Raw genomic sequence first — 17,204 nt, 5'->3', positions numbered from 1 at the left:
TTTGAAGCTCTGCTATGGGCACACCAGGGTTCTGTTTAATGTCTTCTTCTTCTTTGAGTGCCTTGTCTTGGTTTTAGGCATGACCAACATGAGGACAAGACATGGTACTGGAGGGAGAAAAGGCATTTTGTGCCACCACACTCTGCTGAACACATGAGCACAAGGGACAGTGCTTTGGCCAAGGAGCAGCTGGCTCACTGAGGCTGCTTGGGAAGGGGGTTGTGCTTGCCCTCACCTGTTTGTGTGCAGCATGAGCATTAGCCAGCTGAATAAAACATTCAACAAAACCCTCTCCCACCCCAGAGGCTTCTTATCCTCTCACAGCTGATTTTTGTCTCCTGAGTCCTCCTCATGGCTGCAGGCACTGCCCTCTTCTCTGCCCCCACCACCAGCCAAGAGGCAGCAGGTCCCTGGGTTACAAGGCAAGCCCATGCCAGGGAGAGGAGCACACACCTGTGCTGGAGAGGAGCAGGAACAAGCACCCAGGGCTGGCAGAGCTGGTGTGCAACACTCAGCTGCTGCACCTTTCACCCCTGTGACCATGCAAGTGCTTGGCACAGAGATCTGATACTACTTCCCCTATCCTATAATCCCTCTAGATTGAGGTGAATGCCTGTCTCCTGTAGCAGCTGTCCTGTCTTATCCTGCTCACTGGAGCCACCTCTGAAGGGCCACCAGCTCCAGGGTTAGCCCCAGTGTGCAGAGGGGATGGAATTTTCCCTGTTGATTTTCTATTGGCTTGTGCTGGGACTCTGCTCTCTAGCATCATGAATAAACCTAGAAACCTGCAGCAGCTCCAGGAAGCATGAGATGTTATTTTTGCCTGGACATTGATTCTTCTCTTTTTTTCTCCATTTTTTTGCTGGTGCCTGTTTTTTTTTCCACACTCAGAGAAAATGCCAGCCCAGCATTGAAGAGAGCCAATTTCACTGGCTGTGGAGTACTGCTGCTCCACCAAAGCTTGTTGCTGTGGGACTTGGAGTGGGTGAAAGGAGAATTTCTCTTCAGTAAGAGAGAGCTCAGCTACTGCTGAAGCATCCTAAAGCACATCCAAGCAGAGACAGGAAGTCTCTAAATCCAGATTCAAGGCTTTGGGGAAGACCCTGACCTCTGCCTGTGGTCACAGAGCTATTACACTCATGCCCCACCTCTCATGTCCTGGCCACTTTCTTTTCCCAACTTTTCAGAGTTTACAATTCCCCAGCAAGCTGACCAAACACAGCATGAACACCAAAACAGCTTTCCAGAGGGTAAATCTGTAGACAGCATGACCTCATAGATCTCATACCTCCCTTGGGAGGGAGAGCCATGGCCAGAGGTTGGGAATTCAGGTGCTCACCTTTTAGCCCAAGTGCAGTGTGCCTTTAGCCTGCCCTGGTTAATTCATCCCTCAGTTAATGGCAATTCCCAACAGCATTTCCAAAAGAAAGGAGAGCCCCAGCAGACTTAAGAGTGAACCAAACCCCTTTTCTTAACAGAGACATGCACTGAAAACAACAACAAAAAACCCAGCATATCTAGCATACAAACAAGTAAACAGCAATAATGGTGTAACTTTATTTAGATTTAATTTGACATTTAGCACAGTAATATGCACAGAAAGAAAAAAGTACCAAAATACCAAACTCATAGCATATAAAATAATCAAATATATTTCATATTTAGTGAAATATTTCTACAACACATTAGTGGGGCTACCCTTGGCTGCCCCACCCTGTAAATATATATATATATTTATATTTATAGCTGTGTTATATAAAATACTGTATGTAGAGAAAGCACTGAAACTTATCACCAAAATAGAAAATCGCTCAAAATACAGATAGTTCAGGTTTGCTGGATATACCCAAATGGAAAAGAGATTGACACCCACTGCAGGAGATAAAACTCCAGCAGGCATGGGATGGCAGGGGTGGACACACACTGGATCAGCTGGCAGGAGCCTGGCTGCCCATGGCCATGAGATGACAAAACTTTCTGATTCTCAGCCAGAACCATCAGGAGGCTTCCGAGTGGGAATGCCCTCGGTGCTCCCACTGGAGCAGCTCCTGCAGCACAACTGGATCCCTAAAGGATCCACCTGCAGCAGGACTGGCTGTCAGCAGATGCACCACATCACAAGGATATTATTCTGAATTTTAAAGATGCCTCTTCAAGCAGATGACAGCGATTCATTCCCATTAGGTTTTGAAAAGATAAAAGCTGTTCTTGTGCGAGGCCAGGCTCCCCCAGGCAATATCCTGTGGCACAGGGAGCAGCTCCAGGATGGTGGCACCAAATGAAATACTTGTCCTGGCAAAAACTCCCACCTCCCCTGAGGGTCATCAAGGGTGGTACTTAAGAACACAAGATTTGTAGAGAGGTGTAAAAAATATGGCATTCCTGGCAGCAGCACTGAAGTGCAGCTGGAGCCAGCAACCTGCACCAGCTGTGGCCAGGGCTGCAAGGTGGGCAGGGATAGGCACAGCTCCTGGTGGCAGGGCACTGCATTGCTGCTTTCCAGACAGCACACTTCTGTGCCTGTTTGTTGCTTTTTGGCCTGGTGTAATGATTCATTTACTTGACTACCCCCATAGGAAGAGAAGCCTGTAACCCATTAATAATTCTGCAATTGCTCTTCCTCATCAAGCCAGCAGTTGCATCCCTAATTACATGGCAACAATACTATGCTAACAGGATGAGCTATAATTCCTAGGTGGTATTAACATTATTATTTTACTCTGAGTAACTTCCTGGTAATGGCCATTTGAATCTGGCAATATCAATTAAGTGAATATAAATGCTTAGCCCCTGGAAAAATCATTAATAAAAATCTCATTCTGATAGCCTCTAATCACAGCTAAGTACAATTACTCATATGAGGCCACTATAAAAATTATTTTTCTCGTCAGAAGAAATTCATCAGGTTTTCCCAACTGTTTGTAATAAAGAGGACACTATATAGAAAAGTCCAGAAAATAAGCACACGTTTGTTTCTCAAAACTCATAGATAAACATGACAATATCTCTAAATTACTGGCTACAAACAGGATTTCATTTAGCTCTACTCAAGCTGTAGCCTTGTACAAATGTTTTCAAAGCAGCACGTTGCTGTTTCATCTGGAACAGCTGCACAGGATTTCTTTGATATCAAGCTCTTGTGTGGGGATGGTGTTTCAATTTTTCCCTTTATGCCTCCAAACTGCTGAAACAAGAAGGAAAATACATTTAGTAAAACAGGAGCTTTTAATGGGGGAAGAAACAAAAAGGGGAAAAAAAAATAAAAGCAGCACTAAGAAATGATTTATCACTGCAGTGGCAACAGAAACATGCTGCATCTCTCACATCTCTGTTTCAAAGGAGACAGGGACACCAGCCTGTGGTCTTGCATGGGTCCCCCACAGCCTTGTACCTGGCACTCCCTGGGCTCACAGACTGCACCCAGGGCCACCAGCTGGCTGGGCACATGGCAGCTGGGTGACCTGGGCACATTTCATGAGCAGTGAGCAAAGGTTTTTTAAGTTGCTCGTCCCAAAAGTGCACAGTCAGGCACTTGGTGCCCGCCAGTTTCATGGGTCAGAGGCAGGAATCAGTGATACATCTCTTATTTAATTTCTTATATACATCTCTTATATACAGTTCTTATATACATTTCTTATATACAGCTCCTATTCACAGCACTCAGCAAGAAACAGCCCTATGCAGTGCTTGGGAGGAGGAATTTGCCCTGCCTGCTCACCTGCAGAGCCAGCCACCACAGCTACACACATTTAAGAGGTACAGCACATATTTGTCTTTCTTTAGGGAGATAAGGCTGGAAAAATCTGGGACACCAGGAAGAGCTGGCAGGAGGGCTGCTGGGGTAATGTGGGGAGAAGTGCCAACACCATTATCTCCAGACAGGATGTCTCTCTCAAGCGTTCATGTGGGTTTGTCAGCCTTGCTTCATAAATGTTTTCCAGACAAAGATTTGTTTGTGAACACTGTCAGAGCAAGCCTCAAGGAGTCTTCTCAGTGACCTCCAAAAAGTACATTTCCTAAGGCATTCCCCTGTGCATGTCTTGTCAGATACCCGCTTTGATGTACAATGCTTACTAGAAAAAAAGCAGTAAAAGCTGAAAAAAGCTGCTGAAAAATCCAGGGACTCCATTTCAAAATTTGATGAGCTGATGAAAACAATTTCTGCCGGGGCCATTGACCTCTCATGCTCCTCCAGCAAAGGGTCTGGCAGCTCCTGTGTGGCCCTGGCAGGCTGAGGGATGTACATGAAGCTCACCTCCCCAGTTACTTACTGCTCTTCTGCCTCAGCACTGTCAGTGCCCACAAACGGGATTTCTTCCCTGTCCGTCTGCCCCAGAACGAGGTGGTGCTTCTCCATGTTTATGACACACTGCAGAGAATAAATGTCCTTAGGTAAGAGGGAAAACTGCAAATTAGGGTGGTCCCAGCTCCCCCATCAGCATGGGTAAGCATCCTGCATTAACTCCTACCTTCAGAGACTTCAGTGTCTGCAGACCAAAGGAAAAGGGTTGGTCATTGTCTTCTGAAAAAAACAGGACAATTCAGATTTATACATTCAAAATGCCCTCCTGGGCTTTTTGTCAGTGACTCTATCCTTCTTTTATGACTGCTCTGCTAAACAAAACCTTGTTTTAAAGGGCCTGACTCCAGAGGAAAGCAGGAGGGCACAGGAGGGCAGGCAGATGTGCCTGCAGGGAGATGCAGTGGTCGCTCTGTCAGCACAGCAAAGCCAAGCTTGCTGAACACATCCTCCCCTTCCCTCTGGGGGCCCAAACAAGAACTTCTCTATTTTAATTTTAACGTCTTCCTAAAGCTTTGTTTTTCCTGCTGGCAAGAAAGGCAGTAGGGCCCAGGCCAGTGGAGGACCAGGGGGTTAGACACTCACCCACGACGAGGGCAGCGCACTCCACAGGGACCGCTCCCACCGTGAGCGACAGACACTCGATCTGCCCAATGGCTTTCACCTTGTTTGGCAACAAAACCATCCCCTCTTCCTCAGGGAGTGCTTTGAGATGCTCCTTTAACCTGTGGGCATTGAAAACACTCCTAACATCACATGGCCATGGCTTGGCTGTTCCAATGTGCTGGGTTGCAATACAGGATGTGGCCAGAAATGTGTATTCCATCCCCATCTGTTGAAGCCGGGTGGGGCAGTGATTTCCTTATCTACGTGGGAGATATTATCTGCTAATGGGCCATCTTTAAAACCAGGTGAGGCAATTATCTTTATCTTTTCCACAACCCATCCTCCCTCCAGGAAGATATCATCTGCTGCTGGCCCATTCAGTCCCACTGCATGACTGATAAAATTACATCATCCCATGGGGAGATGCTCCAGCCAGGGGGAGGAGCCAAGCCTTTCCTACCTAGATAAAAACTGAGATTTTGGACAGCAAGTTATCTGTGTTTCCACTGGATTCCAGAGGAAAACTGGACCTTTCCACATCATCCTTGGACTTTCAGAGGAAAACTGCACCTTCTACAGGAGCACTGCTTCAGCTGAACCACATCTGCCACTGCAGGAGGATGCAGCCACCATTTAATGGGACTGCTACCAACACCCTGACTGACAGGGTGTCACCTTGTATTCTGACTCTGTCAGGGTTGGGATTGTTCTTTGTAATACTGCATTTCTATTTTAATTTTCCTAGTAAAGAACTGTTATTCCTATTCCCACATCTTTGCCTGAGAGCCTCTTAATTTCAAAATTATAATAATTTGGAGGGAGGGGGTTTACATTCTTCATTTCAAAGAGAAGCTTCTGCCTTTATTGTCAGATGCCTGTCCTCCAAACCAGGGCATCCAGCAAGGAGCAAGTGGTGTTTGGAAGGTGCTTACACCTGAAGTGCTCTGAGCTTGTTCAATTACCAGGCTGCTGTTGGAAAGCTCTCCCCTGGCAGGTTCTCTGTGGGTGCTCTGCAGGCAGCCAGCAGCCCACACCCACATCAGATCCCATCAGACCCACAGTGCAGCCCTGGGGCTGCCCAAGCACTGTTCTGTGCTGGATTTGGGGTTTAACCCAAGGAATCCTACATTTTCTCAAGACTTGGGGAATACTGAATTGTTCCTAATGCAGTGTGGGTGTAGGGAAAGGCTGGTTCACTGCAGCTTCCACAGGTGGAGCAGACACTGTGTCCCCATGGAACGACAGAAATGCTGAGGTTGGAACAGACCTCTGAGATTGATGCAGCTGTTAACCCAGCACTGCCAAGGTCACCACTCCACCGTGTCCCCAGTGCCACACCCACACATATTTTGAACACTTGCAGGCATGGTGATGCCACCACTTCACTAAGCAGCTTGTTCCAAGGCCTGACCACCCTTTCAGTGATGAAATTTTTCCTGATACCCAAACTAAACCTCACGTGGCACAGCCTGAGACCATTTCCTCTGGTCCTGTCACTCATCACCTCACTGGAGCCTCCTTTCAGGTACCTGTAGGGAGCACTAAGGCACCCCCTGAGTCCCCTTTTCTCCCTGCTAAACATGGCTCACATCCAGGTGGCCCAATCGTGTTTGTTGGTTTGTTTGGTGCTGCTGCTGCTGGGTTTGTTCAAAGGAAATGAAGACAGATCAATCACACTCAGCCCAAGGAAAAGAAAAAAGGATGTCAGAGATACCCTCAGGTACAGCTTCTATCTACACCCTTTGAAGCAGTCTGACAATACTAATTAATTATTTAGCTTCAGTTTCTCTTTTAAACTGAGCAAGAATCTAATGGAAAGGCCATTTGAGGCACTGATCTCTCCCTCAGATAAAAGCCAGATCAATTTTCAGCTATTTGAGGTTTCTGCTGAGCCGCATTGCAGCAGCACACGTGTGTGTCTGTCTGTCTGTCCATCTCTCCTGGGGGACCAGCCCTCTCAGAGGCTCCAGGACTGAGGTGGGCATTGCCCACACCATTTAGCACAGGTGCAAGGACAGTGAAGGGTAGCAGGGAAAAGGATGTGGATCCCCTCTGCTGCTTTCTTGGAGTCTGGCCTTAAAACTCAGTGGGAACATATTAATCAGAAGTTTATGAGTTCCTTAGCCACCTCCTAGAGCTCCACAGGGGATTTCTCATCCTGGCAACCTGTGAGCCTATTCCTCAGTGTGAGGGAAGAGAATGACTGGCATCATGATAAGACACAAAAAAATTTTGGGAAAGAAGGGAGGAACTGAGCCTGAGCATCAGACACACAAGTGCTGCTTTGAGGCACTGAGTACTCTGAGACCTGGGCAGCAGAAACAGGCTCTGACCTCTTTCTTCAGTGCTCTGTGGAGGACAGGGATGCTGCAGCAGAGCAGTGCTGCAAGAACTGCACCAGGCACATGAAGGAAACACAGGGAGCAGAGGAACTGTCCCAGAGGATGAAATCCCTCCAAATGCCATCGTGTGGCTGTCCTAAGCTTGGCTGAGCTGCTCCTCTGACTGTGACAAGGTTGTAGTAAGCACAACCACCTTCCAGTCACTCAACACTGTTGTGCAAATAAGTAATTAGTGTTGGGACAGGAACAGGCACCGTTCATTCTGGGCTGTGCAGCAGTGCTCAGCGAGAAGGTGTAATTTGTTTTTTTTTCATAATTACTGCAGGTTAGCTGCACAAGCAATGACTCCATGGGAGTAAAGAGCCAGAACCTCTTTGATATCCTGTGAGCTGATGAGAGCTCCTGTTCCTCAGAGATGAGAGAGAGTTTTGCAGCAAATGGCTGTCAGTCACCTCTCTAATAATCCATAAATACATTTCCTTTTCCTTTAACCAGGAGAAATTTGCAACTGGGAGCAGCATCAGACATCCAGTTCTGAGGACATGCAGCTTCTTTACACTGGGTGCTGGGCCTGCAGTGCTGCAGCCACTGGCTGGGGATATGTCCAGCAGCCTGGTGCCTGACCTGGGAGCCTGCAGAGCTGGGCTGGGCTGGGCTGGGCTGCAGGGCTGGGCTGGGCTGCAGGGCTGGGCTGGGCTGCAGAGCTGGGCTGGGCTGGGCTGCAGGGCTGGGCTGGGCTGCAGAGCTGGGCTGGGCTGGGCTGGGCTGGGCTGCAGGGCTGGGCTGGGCTGCAGGGCTGGGCTGGGCTGCAGGGCTGGGCTGGGCTGGGCTGGGCTGGGCTGCAGGGCTGGGCTGCAGGGCTGGGCTGCAGAGCTGGGCTGGGCTGGGCTGGGCTGGGCTGCAGGGCTGGGCTGGGCTGCAGGGCTGGGCTGGGCTGCAGGGCTGGGCTGGGCTGGGCTGGGCTGGGCTGCAGGGCTGGGCTGCAGGGCTGGGCTGCAGGGCTGGGCTGGGCTGGGCTGCAGAGCTGGGCTGGGCTGCAGGGCTGGGCTGGGCTGGGCTGGGCTGGGCTGCAGGGCTGGGCTGGGCTGGGCTGGGCTGTAGAGCTGGGCTGGGCTGCAGGGCTGGGCTGCAGAGCTGGGCTGCAGAGCTGGGCTGGGCTGCAGGGCTGGGCTGGGCTGGGCTGGGCTGTAGAGCTGGGCTGGGCTGCAGGGCTGGGCTGCAGAGCTGGGCTGCAGAGCTGGGCTGGGCTGCAGGGCTGGGCTGGGCTGCAGGGCTGGGCTGGGCTGGGCTGGGCTGCAGGGTTGGGCTGCAGAGCTGGGCTGGGCTGCAGGGCTGGGCTGGGCTGCAGGGCTGGGCTGGGCTGCAGAGCTGGGCTGGGCTGCAGGGCTGGGCTGGGCTGGGCTGCAGGGTTGGGCTGCAGAGCTGGGCTGGGCTGCAGAGCTGGGCTGGGCTGCAGGGCTGGGCTGGGCTGGGCTGCAGGGTTGGGCTGCAGAGCTGGGCTGGGCTGCAGGGCTGGGCTGGGCTGCAGGGCTGGGCTGGGCTGGGCTGCAGGGCTGGGCTGGGCTGGGCTGCAGGGTTGGGCTGCAGAGCTGGGCTGGGCTGCAGGGCTGGGCTGGGCTGCAGAGCTGGGCTGGGCTGGGCTGGGCTGCAGAGCTGGGCTGGGCTGCAGCCCCACACCTGCCCTGGGGCACAGAGGGCTGGGGAAGGTTCAGCTGTTTCATAAAGTAATGAGTGATGAGAAGACAGTGAAAAAATACAAATGCATCCAGCCCTCTGAAGGGATTCCCTCAGAGGTGAACAGGGTGGTACCAATGGCTTTCTGTTCCATCTCCTGCCGTTTAAGATTGGGGCAGGATTTGGCTGTACCAGGAGGGTCAGGGGCTTGCCCAGCCACAGCCCAAAGTGCTCCCTTCCAGAATGACCATCACTGAGATGGGCAAAGCCCACCCCAGGACACTGCAGAGCAGAGATCTGCTTGGATATTTACCCCAGCCTGTCCAGGCAGGCAGATGACATGAGGTTGTGCTGTGAGCCAGTGTCCACCACGGCCTTCAGCTCCTTCCCCGCACACTGCAAGAGCAAGAAGAGATGGGAAATGATGTGTGGGATGCAGGATGGGCACCAGGCTGTCCAGCAGCTCATCCCTGCTCCCCTGCACACTCCTGAGCCTTCCTGGCTCATTTGCCCCTGCAGAGAGCAGATGAGGAAGTCCCAGGCAGGAGGGAGTACTATGGAGAGTGAGAAAAACAAATGAGAATGGGGCTAAAGAATAGAAATGTGAAATTATCCTTGGAATAGAAAATAGGGCTGGCACTTGAAGAAACCAAGCAGGCTGTGAGCACAGGGATTTGCCATGGGTAATTACACCCCAGCATTTCAGCATGCTGCCCCAGCTTAGCTGTCCCTCCACCCTGATGTGTAAGGGAAGATGCCCATCAAAGCAGTTTTCTCTTTCATTCCCAGGTGGGCATCTCTGCCACAGCAGCCTGGAGCTGCACAGGGAGTGTATCCCCACAGCTGTGACAAACCTGACTGGGAAACATGGACAACAAGAGCACAGCCTGAGACCGTCAGAAATAAAATCTGCAGAAAAAAAAAACAACAAAACACAAAGGGCTGTGGAGGGACAATTACCTGGCAGCTCACCACTATGAGCTCTTCATCCTGTGTTTTCCCTGAGCTGCCCAGCCTGGTGTGGTTCAGCCTGTTGGTCTGTGATGAGAGATCACCCTTTGGAGCCCAGCTGCCTCGGCTGCCTCGGAACTTGGACAGGTTTGTCTCCATCAGGCGCTTCTGCAGGATGTTGTGTGGTTGCTTTAAGAAAGAACACACACAGAAGAGCAGGGTGAAGTCAGAGGAAAGCCACACAGTGGCCTGTGTCACCAGGTTGCCTGTGGGCCAGTGCTGTTCTCACAGGAGGGCTGCCCAAAACTCTTACTCTCCCTAATTCCCAGATTACCAGTGCTCTTCCTAACTAGTTCTGGCTCACCTGGTTTTGATAAAAAGAACTTTGTTTTGCAAAGGGAATAATACTTTCAAACTATTAACCTTTGAGACCTTGGAGGGATGCTTTTCTTTTACCAAACTCTAATCCAAGGTTTGATTGCATATAGGAATGGCTTTTTCAAGCTGGTGTTTTATCCATAACTGCCTTCATCTCTGGATGAAGGGAATTCTGTAGTGATGTGAAAAATTAGGATGTAACAAATCACCTTTCCAATGATATTCACCACCTAAGTATGAGGAATGCCTAAAATTGCCCTCTTGCCTCTTTCCCCTGTACTTTCACTTAGCTGCTAAGGGTGGCTAAATGGGACCAATTCTGAGTGCCATACCACAAAAGGAAAGGGAGAGGAGGGAAAGAGGTAAGCTGGTCTGAGGCAGGTAGGTACTCTCCCAAATTCCCAACACTTCTCTTTTTCTACTCAACCCCCAACACTCTGTCATTTCTATTTGCTCTAGGAGAAGCATGTTGCCTCTCAAGATCTCCTCCAACCTCTTTCCCAAAAGCCTTTTTCTGCTTAATGTTCATCGCAGATGGATGCACACACTGCTGGAGGTGAAATGACTCTGCCTGATTATCTGCTCATTTCTCTGCCTGGCTAATCTGCCCTCCCCATTAATGCCTTTACTTCTGATTTTAATTTTTCCATGGTGAGGCATTTTTACTGGCTTATTCCTGAATTTTTGCATTCAGGTTAAACACGTTTGTGTGTCTGCAGAGACATCAGAACCAGCAAACCTCCTCATCCCAAGGGAATATCAGAGTCAGGGTAAGTTTGAAAACCTCAGGCTCCTCAGGTTGGCCAGTGCCCACCCTTGTGCACAGCATGTTAAATAACACCACTTGCAGAAGTCTAATGCAACCTGGCATCATCCTAAAATAGCTGCAGCCACTCTGGTGCTTCAGATCCCGCTGTGGGCACAATGCAGAGCTGGATCTGACTGATGGGATGGGATGGGATGGGATGGGATGGGATGGGATGGGATGGGATGGGATGGGATGGGATGGGATGGGATGGGATGGGATGGGATGGGATGGGATGGGAGGGGGGAGCTGCAGCCAGCACCAGTGGTCACTGGGACACATCAGCTCCTTGTGCCCCCACCTTCCACCCTTCTGATTTCTGCTACTTGAAATAAAATCCCGTGGCCACTTTGGGATGCAGGTGATGTGTCTGACAGACCTGCTACAATCACATCCTGTGTGTAAGCAGAAACTCCTGATGGGAAAGAATCAGATCTGACATTGTGCTGCCTTCCCAAACAGCAGAAACCAGTGTTATTTAGCTGGATGAGAGGCAGGCAGGCTGGCTGCACTGGTACTGGCCCCTGAGTGGAGGGACAAGCAGATCACTTTGGGAGTGAGGCAGAAGCTGTAGGTGCACAGTCAGCACTGTGATCACCTCCAGTGCTCCTCACCAGAGCAAAATGCAAGCCAGGGTTTTCTGACAGTAAATGAGATGTCCTTTACACCCTTTATGTTTGATTGCAGCTCAGGAACACAGCCAGAACACTAATTCTTCACATCATTTAGAAACCACAAAAGAAAGGAAAGGGGGTGTAGAAGTAAATGGATGAAGTTCACCCAGCTGGCCAGAGGACAGCCTGTCACACAGTGTCACCTCCTTGTGCCCAGCCCCAGTGAGGCAGGACCAAAAGAAATTTCTGAATGGCATCAGCCAGGACAGTCTGGGTGCTCTTCTGCTCTGCCTGGCCTCAATCTCCAACACACTCCTCATTGATATTTTAACTGTCATCTACCATTGAATTCAACCTAATTTTCTCTAACTACAAGTTCTCCTGTGGACTGTTAATCAGTAGCATACATGGGTTTTTTCAAGCCCTGGTTTTTATTAATCTTATATGGGATCCATCACCAAAAGGAAAAAATCCATCATTCAGCAGACACAAGTTACCAGCACAAATGGGATTGTCTTTTGCTGACATTTGCCCTTCTGAAAACCACAGCAAATCTTGCCTCTGGGGGGACAAATATTCCTTATGCTGTGCTCCAATGCAGAAATAATCTGGCAAGAGGGGGCTGAAAAGGTTCCCTGCAGCACCATCCTGTCTCAGGCTATTAATTAGTTTGCTTTAACCTGGATTTCCCTTGACTCTTGTGTGCCACAGAGTGAGGGATGTTAGTCACAGAGATGACTCAAGTGATGGATACATACTTGGTAAACGATAATGTGCCAGGGGACATTTGCAAATGCACATTTTGATGGCAAACTGCAAGCAGACCATGTCTGGGAGGAGGGAGAGGAGAAAAACATCCTCCTGACAGCAGTGGGGAAGGCAGCTGTGTTCTCCCCCCAGTGTGGGCCTGGCAGTGTTTGAAGGAGCCCCAGATTACCTGGCACAATATTCCTTCACATTGCAAAAAAACTGTTGAAAGTTTTATAAAAATATAGAATGTTACATTTCATTCTGAAAAAATGTGAAAAAATAAGTTTTTCTAGTATCATTCATCACTATATAAATAGAAATCAGGATTTTTTTCATGTGTCCAACCCTGTGATTTGCAGAAACCTATGAGCCCCTAAAAATGTCAGTGAAAACTTAAAGAAGAGAGCAAAGACACCATCTATTGCTGACCTTATTTACCACTGCCTGTCAAAAGCACAAATAATTCTGCCCAGCTGTGTTCCTCTCTGATTTATAAGCAAGTGCATTGCTGCAGCTTGCAGTATTCATTTCTCTGGCAGGTTTCCCTCTATTTGGCTTCTAGATGTGGAGATAGCAGGACCCATCAACAATTTCACTCAGGTAGACATGAGACTCAGGGAAGACACCAGCTCCCCTCCTCAAACCCATCTCAGGAGGTTTGCCCTCTCTTCTGTACCTAGACTGTAGGGGGGGAAAAAAGGAGTTTTAGTGCATTGACAGAGCTAATCCCAAGAGATAATCAATTTCTCTCTCTTCTTCCCATCCTTCATCCAAATTCACAAGTCCTGCCAGCATCCTGTGCTGTCAGCCCTCTCTTAGGGTGACAGGGGACAGAGCTGTGTGCCCAGGCAGCAGCCAGCTCTCTGGGCAAGGCAGTGCACACAGCATCAGAGCTTTCTGCATTTCAGGCAGGACACACCAAACCCTGGGGTGTGCACAGTGGGAAATGGGGACACCTGAGCACCCTGCAATTCATCCAGTGCTGCAGCAGCCACGGGGGGCTGGGACAGGGACCACAGGGCAGGTCTGAGGGCATGACGGAAATGGGAAATGCTTTTGTTGCTGCTTTTGTTACTATTTATATCTCTGTTTCCCGGGTTGTCAAATGATGTGGGACTGTTCCAGACAAAGCTGCTCCAAACTGGTCTGGCGGCTCTGGGGGCCAGGGACAAGTGTCAGAGCACCAGGAGGAGCTGCAATATTTTTTTTTCTTTTTTTTTCTTATTTTTCTTTTGGGGAGGCTTCAGGAAAGAGGCTGATAGAGGGAAGAGGCATCAAAACAAAGCCATTTCTCTCCTCTACATCAGCCTGCCAAATCCAGTGCATGCTTTGCTACAGCCTGGTGTCCTACTGGACAGAGTGGAGTACATAAAGGGAGCGAGGAGCTGGAGTTCAGTCTGAGCCAGAGTAATTCACTGGAAATGATGAGAGCAATGGATGATTACTACAAGGATTTATCAAACCTGCCCAGGAGCTGAGTAATGGCACATGGACAGAGGGGTGCCAGCACACCCACCCTGGTGACCTGCTGCTGCTTCTCTGGGCACAGAACCCCGGCCAAAAGGGAGAGGATTTCTCCCCAAAACTGGGCTGCTTGCTGCCACTGCCAGGGTGACAGACAGGATCTGTTCTCAGCACCTGTCACCATCTCTGAGGAGCTGCTCCCTCCTCCCTGCTCCTGCCAAGGCTGTTGGAAAACCCCCGCAGGAAACCCTGCATTAATAAGGCTGGGCACGTCAGAAACCCCTCCACACACGTCACCACAGCTGCCACACAGCTCTAGGCACAAAAACGTGCTGCTTGGAGAGGACATGCACAATTATCATCAAGGGAGACATGCAAATGCCTTGGGCCAAGACCTCTGATGCCCTGAGCCTCCTGATCATCAGTCCTTCTGGGCATGGGGTCTCAATTTGGGGCCACACCAAAGTGAAGTCCTGTATTTTAGAGGGTGTTCAGTCTCAGAGATGCACAATCTCCTGCTCCTCCTGGGGACAGCCCTTGTGACACCCAGGCAGCCACAGCAGTGGGGACACACAGTGTGTCCTGTGTGAGGGGTGAGTGTGGCAGCATCCCTTCACTGCAACACAACCCACGGACACATCCCTGAAACTCACAGAATCTTCTCCAGGGCTGTGGGAATGGCCTGAGCACGTCCCAGTGCTCTCCCTTTGGGACTCCCTGCACACCCCATGGGGCAGGAGGCTGTGCCAAGCAGCCCTGGCCATATGTGCCCACTGTGCCATCAGCCCCCACTGTGGCATGGGGATGAGGGATTGCCCCACACCAGCTGGGTTCTCACCCCAGCCCCAGCCAGAGACCCACAGTAGCCAGATGGGCATCTCACCTCTGCCCCATTGCACCTTCCTTTTGTTCTTGGAGGGGGTGGGAGCTGTGGCTTTGGCACATCCCTGGAGAGAGCCCCCTGCAGATCCTCCTTGCAGGGGCTGTGGCTGCAGCAGGGGTGATGCTGCAGCTGTGACACAGGAGCAGGGGACACCTCAAGGGACATTTCTGTGTCCAGGGTAGTCCATGCTCTGCCCCTGGTGCTGGTACCAAACCTAATCCTCACTCTGCAGGGCAAAGGACTGCAGTGCTCAGTGCCCCTGGCTCCTGCTACCTGTTGATTCTTATCTGGGCAGAGCAGAACCCGCTTCAGGGACTCAGATCTGCTCACTGGGGGTCTCAGAGCCACAAAATGTCATTTAAACTCTGCTTATAATAGTAATAATGCCATTTGAAAATTTTTAATTTTCCTCCCTGAAAAGCACTTCAACTCTCTGCTGGAGAGCTGCAATTCAGTGGTGACCAGGAAAGCTCCTTCTGAGCCTTTCCTTGGGCAGGAGCTTCACTTTCTACAATGGCAAAACACTTGGGATATCAAAGAAAATCACGTCTATGTGCTCTGCAGAGAGCAGCCAACTCACTCCACTTGTCTCAGGCAGGCAGAGCCAAGCCTGACCCGGCTGAGCAGGAAGGCTCTGACAGAATAAAACACTAAAAATGAAAACACTGATTTTTGGATTTCAATAAAACCCATATCCAGCGCTGGAAAAAAAGCAAATATTGTTTTACAAGGTGCAAGATTTTCAACACTTGGGCAAAAAAAAACTAAAGGAGCTTTCACTGGTATATATGTTTTCAAAATTTTCCTCCTCATGTCAGAACTTCTGAGTTACAGTGAGGAATCCCTTCCCAGTAGAGAAATCTGAAACATTTGTACAGTATTTAGAAATGCTCTCCAGCCCCCAGACATGGTGAATAACACCAAGTTCAGGATCACATAGATCACTGTATAAGTAAATACTTTAAACCTAAAATTATGTCTCTTCAGTTTAAAAAAAAACCCATATATGCATTAGCCTTTATTCAAGTGTGATCTTGACAGTTTCATATTTTGAAATACTAGTGATTATACTCTACTGAATCTTTATAAATACATGTTGTGTGTATAAACAGATCACAGGCCAACATGTGTGTGTATGTATGAATTGTATGAAGCCATTTTGACTTACTCTGACCCAGAGAGGAATTCTATACCGCAAACAGATTGCCATTTTCATGCAAAAGAAAAAAAAAAAAAAAATTTAAAAATTAAATGCTATTAATTCTGAGTGCTAGGAATCTAAAAGTACTTCCTAGAAGAAAACAACTGTGGTTATAACTAGCATCGTGTTTCTACTCCCTTCCTTTTACATGCAAAAGTCCCATTTTTTTAGTTTCCATACACAACAAACTTCTAACAGAAAAGGAATAGAAATAGAGAGAAGGAAGAATAGGCACTGCCCTACCAGCTTCTTCAACCTCCTTGCAATAGACACAACAGAGCCTTACAGTATCTTTGGAAGTGCCCAGCTTCTTCAGCCCGTCCAGAGGGAGGAGATCCGCAGAATCCTTGTGGATGAACTGCACCGCCTGCTTCATCCTCCTCTGCTGGCGCAGAGACGCCGCTTCCCTGATCTCCACTTCCTTGCGGCTCGGCTCCGTCAGGATCCCCGAATAGAACATCCCTGCGCCCGCCCGGCTCTGTGCTGGGAGATGCGCGTCTCGGGGAGCTGCGGGAGGGAGGGATGCTCGGCCGCCTGCGCTTTATAGCCGGAGCCCGGTGACGTGCAGGCAGCCCGGCCGGAGGGGCTGGGCACATCGCGACACTGGGGCAGCTCCCAGGGGATGGCACCCCTGCCCCTCCTGCAGCACGGCGTTCTCCCAGAGCCCTGCGAGGAAAGCACCGCTCGGCGCTCGGAGAGCTGCCCGCAGGCACAGCGGGGCTGCCCGGGGCGGGGAACTGCAGTGTCGCGACAGGCGACACTGCCCCGGACCCGGGCTGTGCCACTGGCCGGGGGAGATCGGCACTTATACCCGGGGGGCTCGGTACATCACACCCGGGCGGGCTCGGTACCTCATACCCGGGCAGGCTCGGTACATCACACCCGGGCAGGCTCGGTACCTCATACCCGGGCTGGCTCGGTGCATCACACCCGGGCAGGCTCGGTACCTCATACCCGGGCTGGCTCGGTACCTCATACCCCCGGGCAGGGTCGTGTTGCCTCTGATCTCCAACCTGGACCACAAAAGTCCACAAAAAACAACACAAAAGTCGTCCCAACCAAACTGGGGCACCTTAAATGTGGTTTTACACAGGGTTTCTATACCCATCGAATGTGCAAGTGCAGCATAATTTGACTAATCACCAATACCCACGCAAGTAATTGTTAATCAGAGCAAAATTTGGCAAAGCAGCTGTGGTTTTGCAGCTTTTGTGCTGCTTGCCTGGTGGCCCAGAT

General features: G+C 50.2%; 1 protein-coding gene across 2 annotated transcripts; it reads right to left on the bottom strand.

The window, feature by feature from the left end:
• Positions 1-1,534: 1,534 nt before the first annotated feature.
• Positions 1,535-16,567, bottom strand: NRIP3 (nuclear receptor interacting protein 3). Of its 2 annotated transcripts, none has more exons than XM_056492871.1 (7): positions 16,255-16,567; positions 9,883-10,062; positions 9,236-9,318; positions 4,886-5,025; positions 4,470-4,522; positions 4,272-4,369; positions 1,535-3,184 (listed from the first exon to the last, which is right to left on the bottom strand). In XM_056492871.1, the coding sequence occupies exons 1-7, from the start codon at positions 16,426-16,428 to the stop codon at positions 3,169-3,171; spliced, it is 744 nt and encodes a 247-aa protein (XP_056348846.1). In that variant the 5' UTR covers positions 16,429-16,567; the 3' UTR covers positions 1,535-3,168. The 2 variants fall into 2 exon arrangements, with proteins under 2 accessions (XP_056348846.1, XP_056348847.1); XM_056492872.1 differs by having other exon boundaries at positions 1,535-3,181; positions 16,255-16,535.
• Between the last annotated feature and the right edge of the window lie 637 nt (positions 16,568-17,204).

This window comes from Oenanthe melanoleuca, chromosome 5 (genome assembly GCF_029582105.1).
Source record: "Oenanthe melanoleuca isolate GR-GAL-2019-014 chromosome 5, OMel1.0, whole genome shotgun sequence".
Taxonomy (NCBI): Eukaryota; Metazoa; Chordata; class Aves; order Passeriformes; family Muscicapidae; genus Oenanthe; species Oenanthe melanoleuca.
This window is presented reverse-complemented; position numbering and strand designations above follow the sequence as displayed.

Bases quoted from the DNA above. Each gene is read 5' to 3' on its own strand.
- NRIP3 (XM_056492871.1), bottom strand. From the start codon at position 16,428: ATGTTCTATTCGGGGATCCTGACGGAGCCGAGCCGCAAGGAAGTGGAG. The intron at 9,319-9,882 runs GTAATTGTCCCT...TTGCTCTTGCAG, and splicing joins TCATAGTGGTGAGCTGCCAG to TGTGCGGGGAAGGAGCTGAA. The intron at 4,370-4,469 runs GTAGGAGTTAAT...TATTCTCTGCAG, and splicing joins AGACACTGAAGTCTCTGAAG to TGTGTCATAAACATGGAGAA.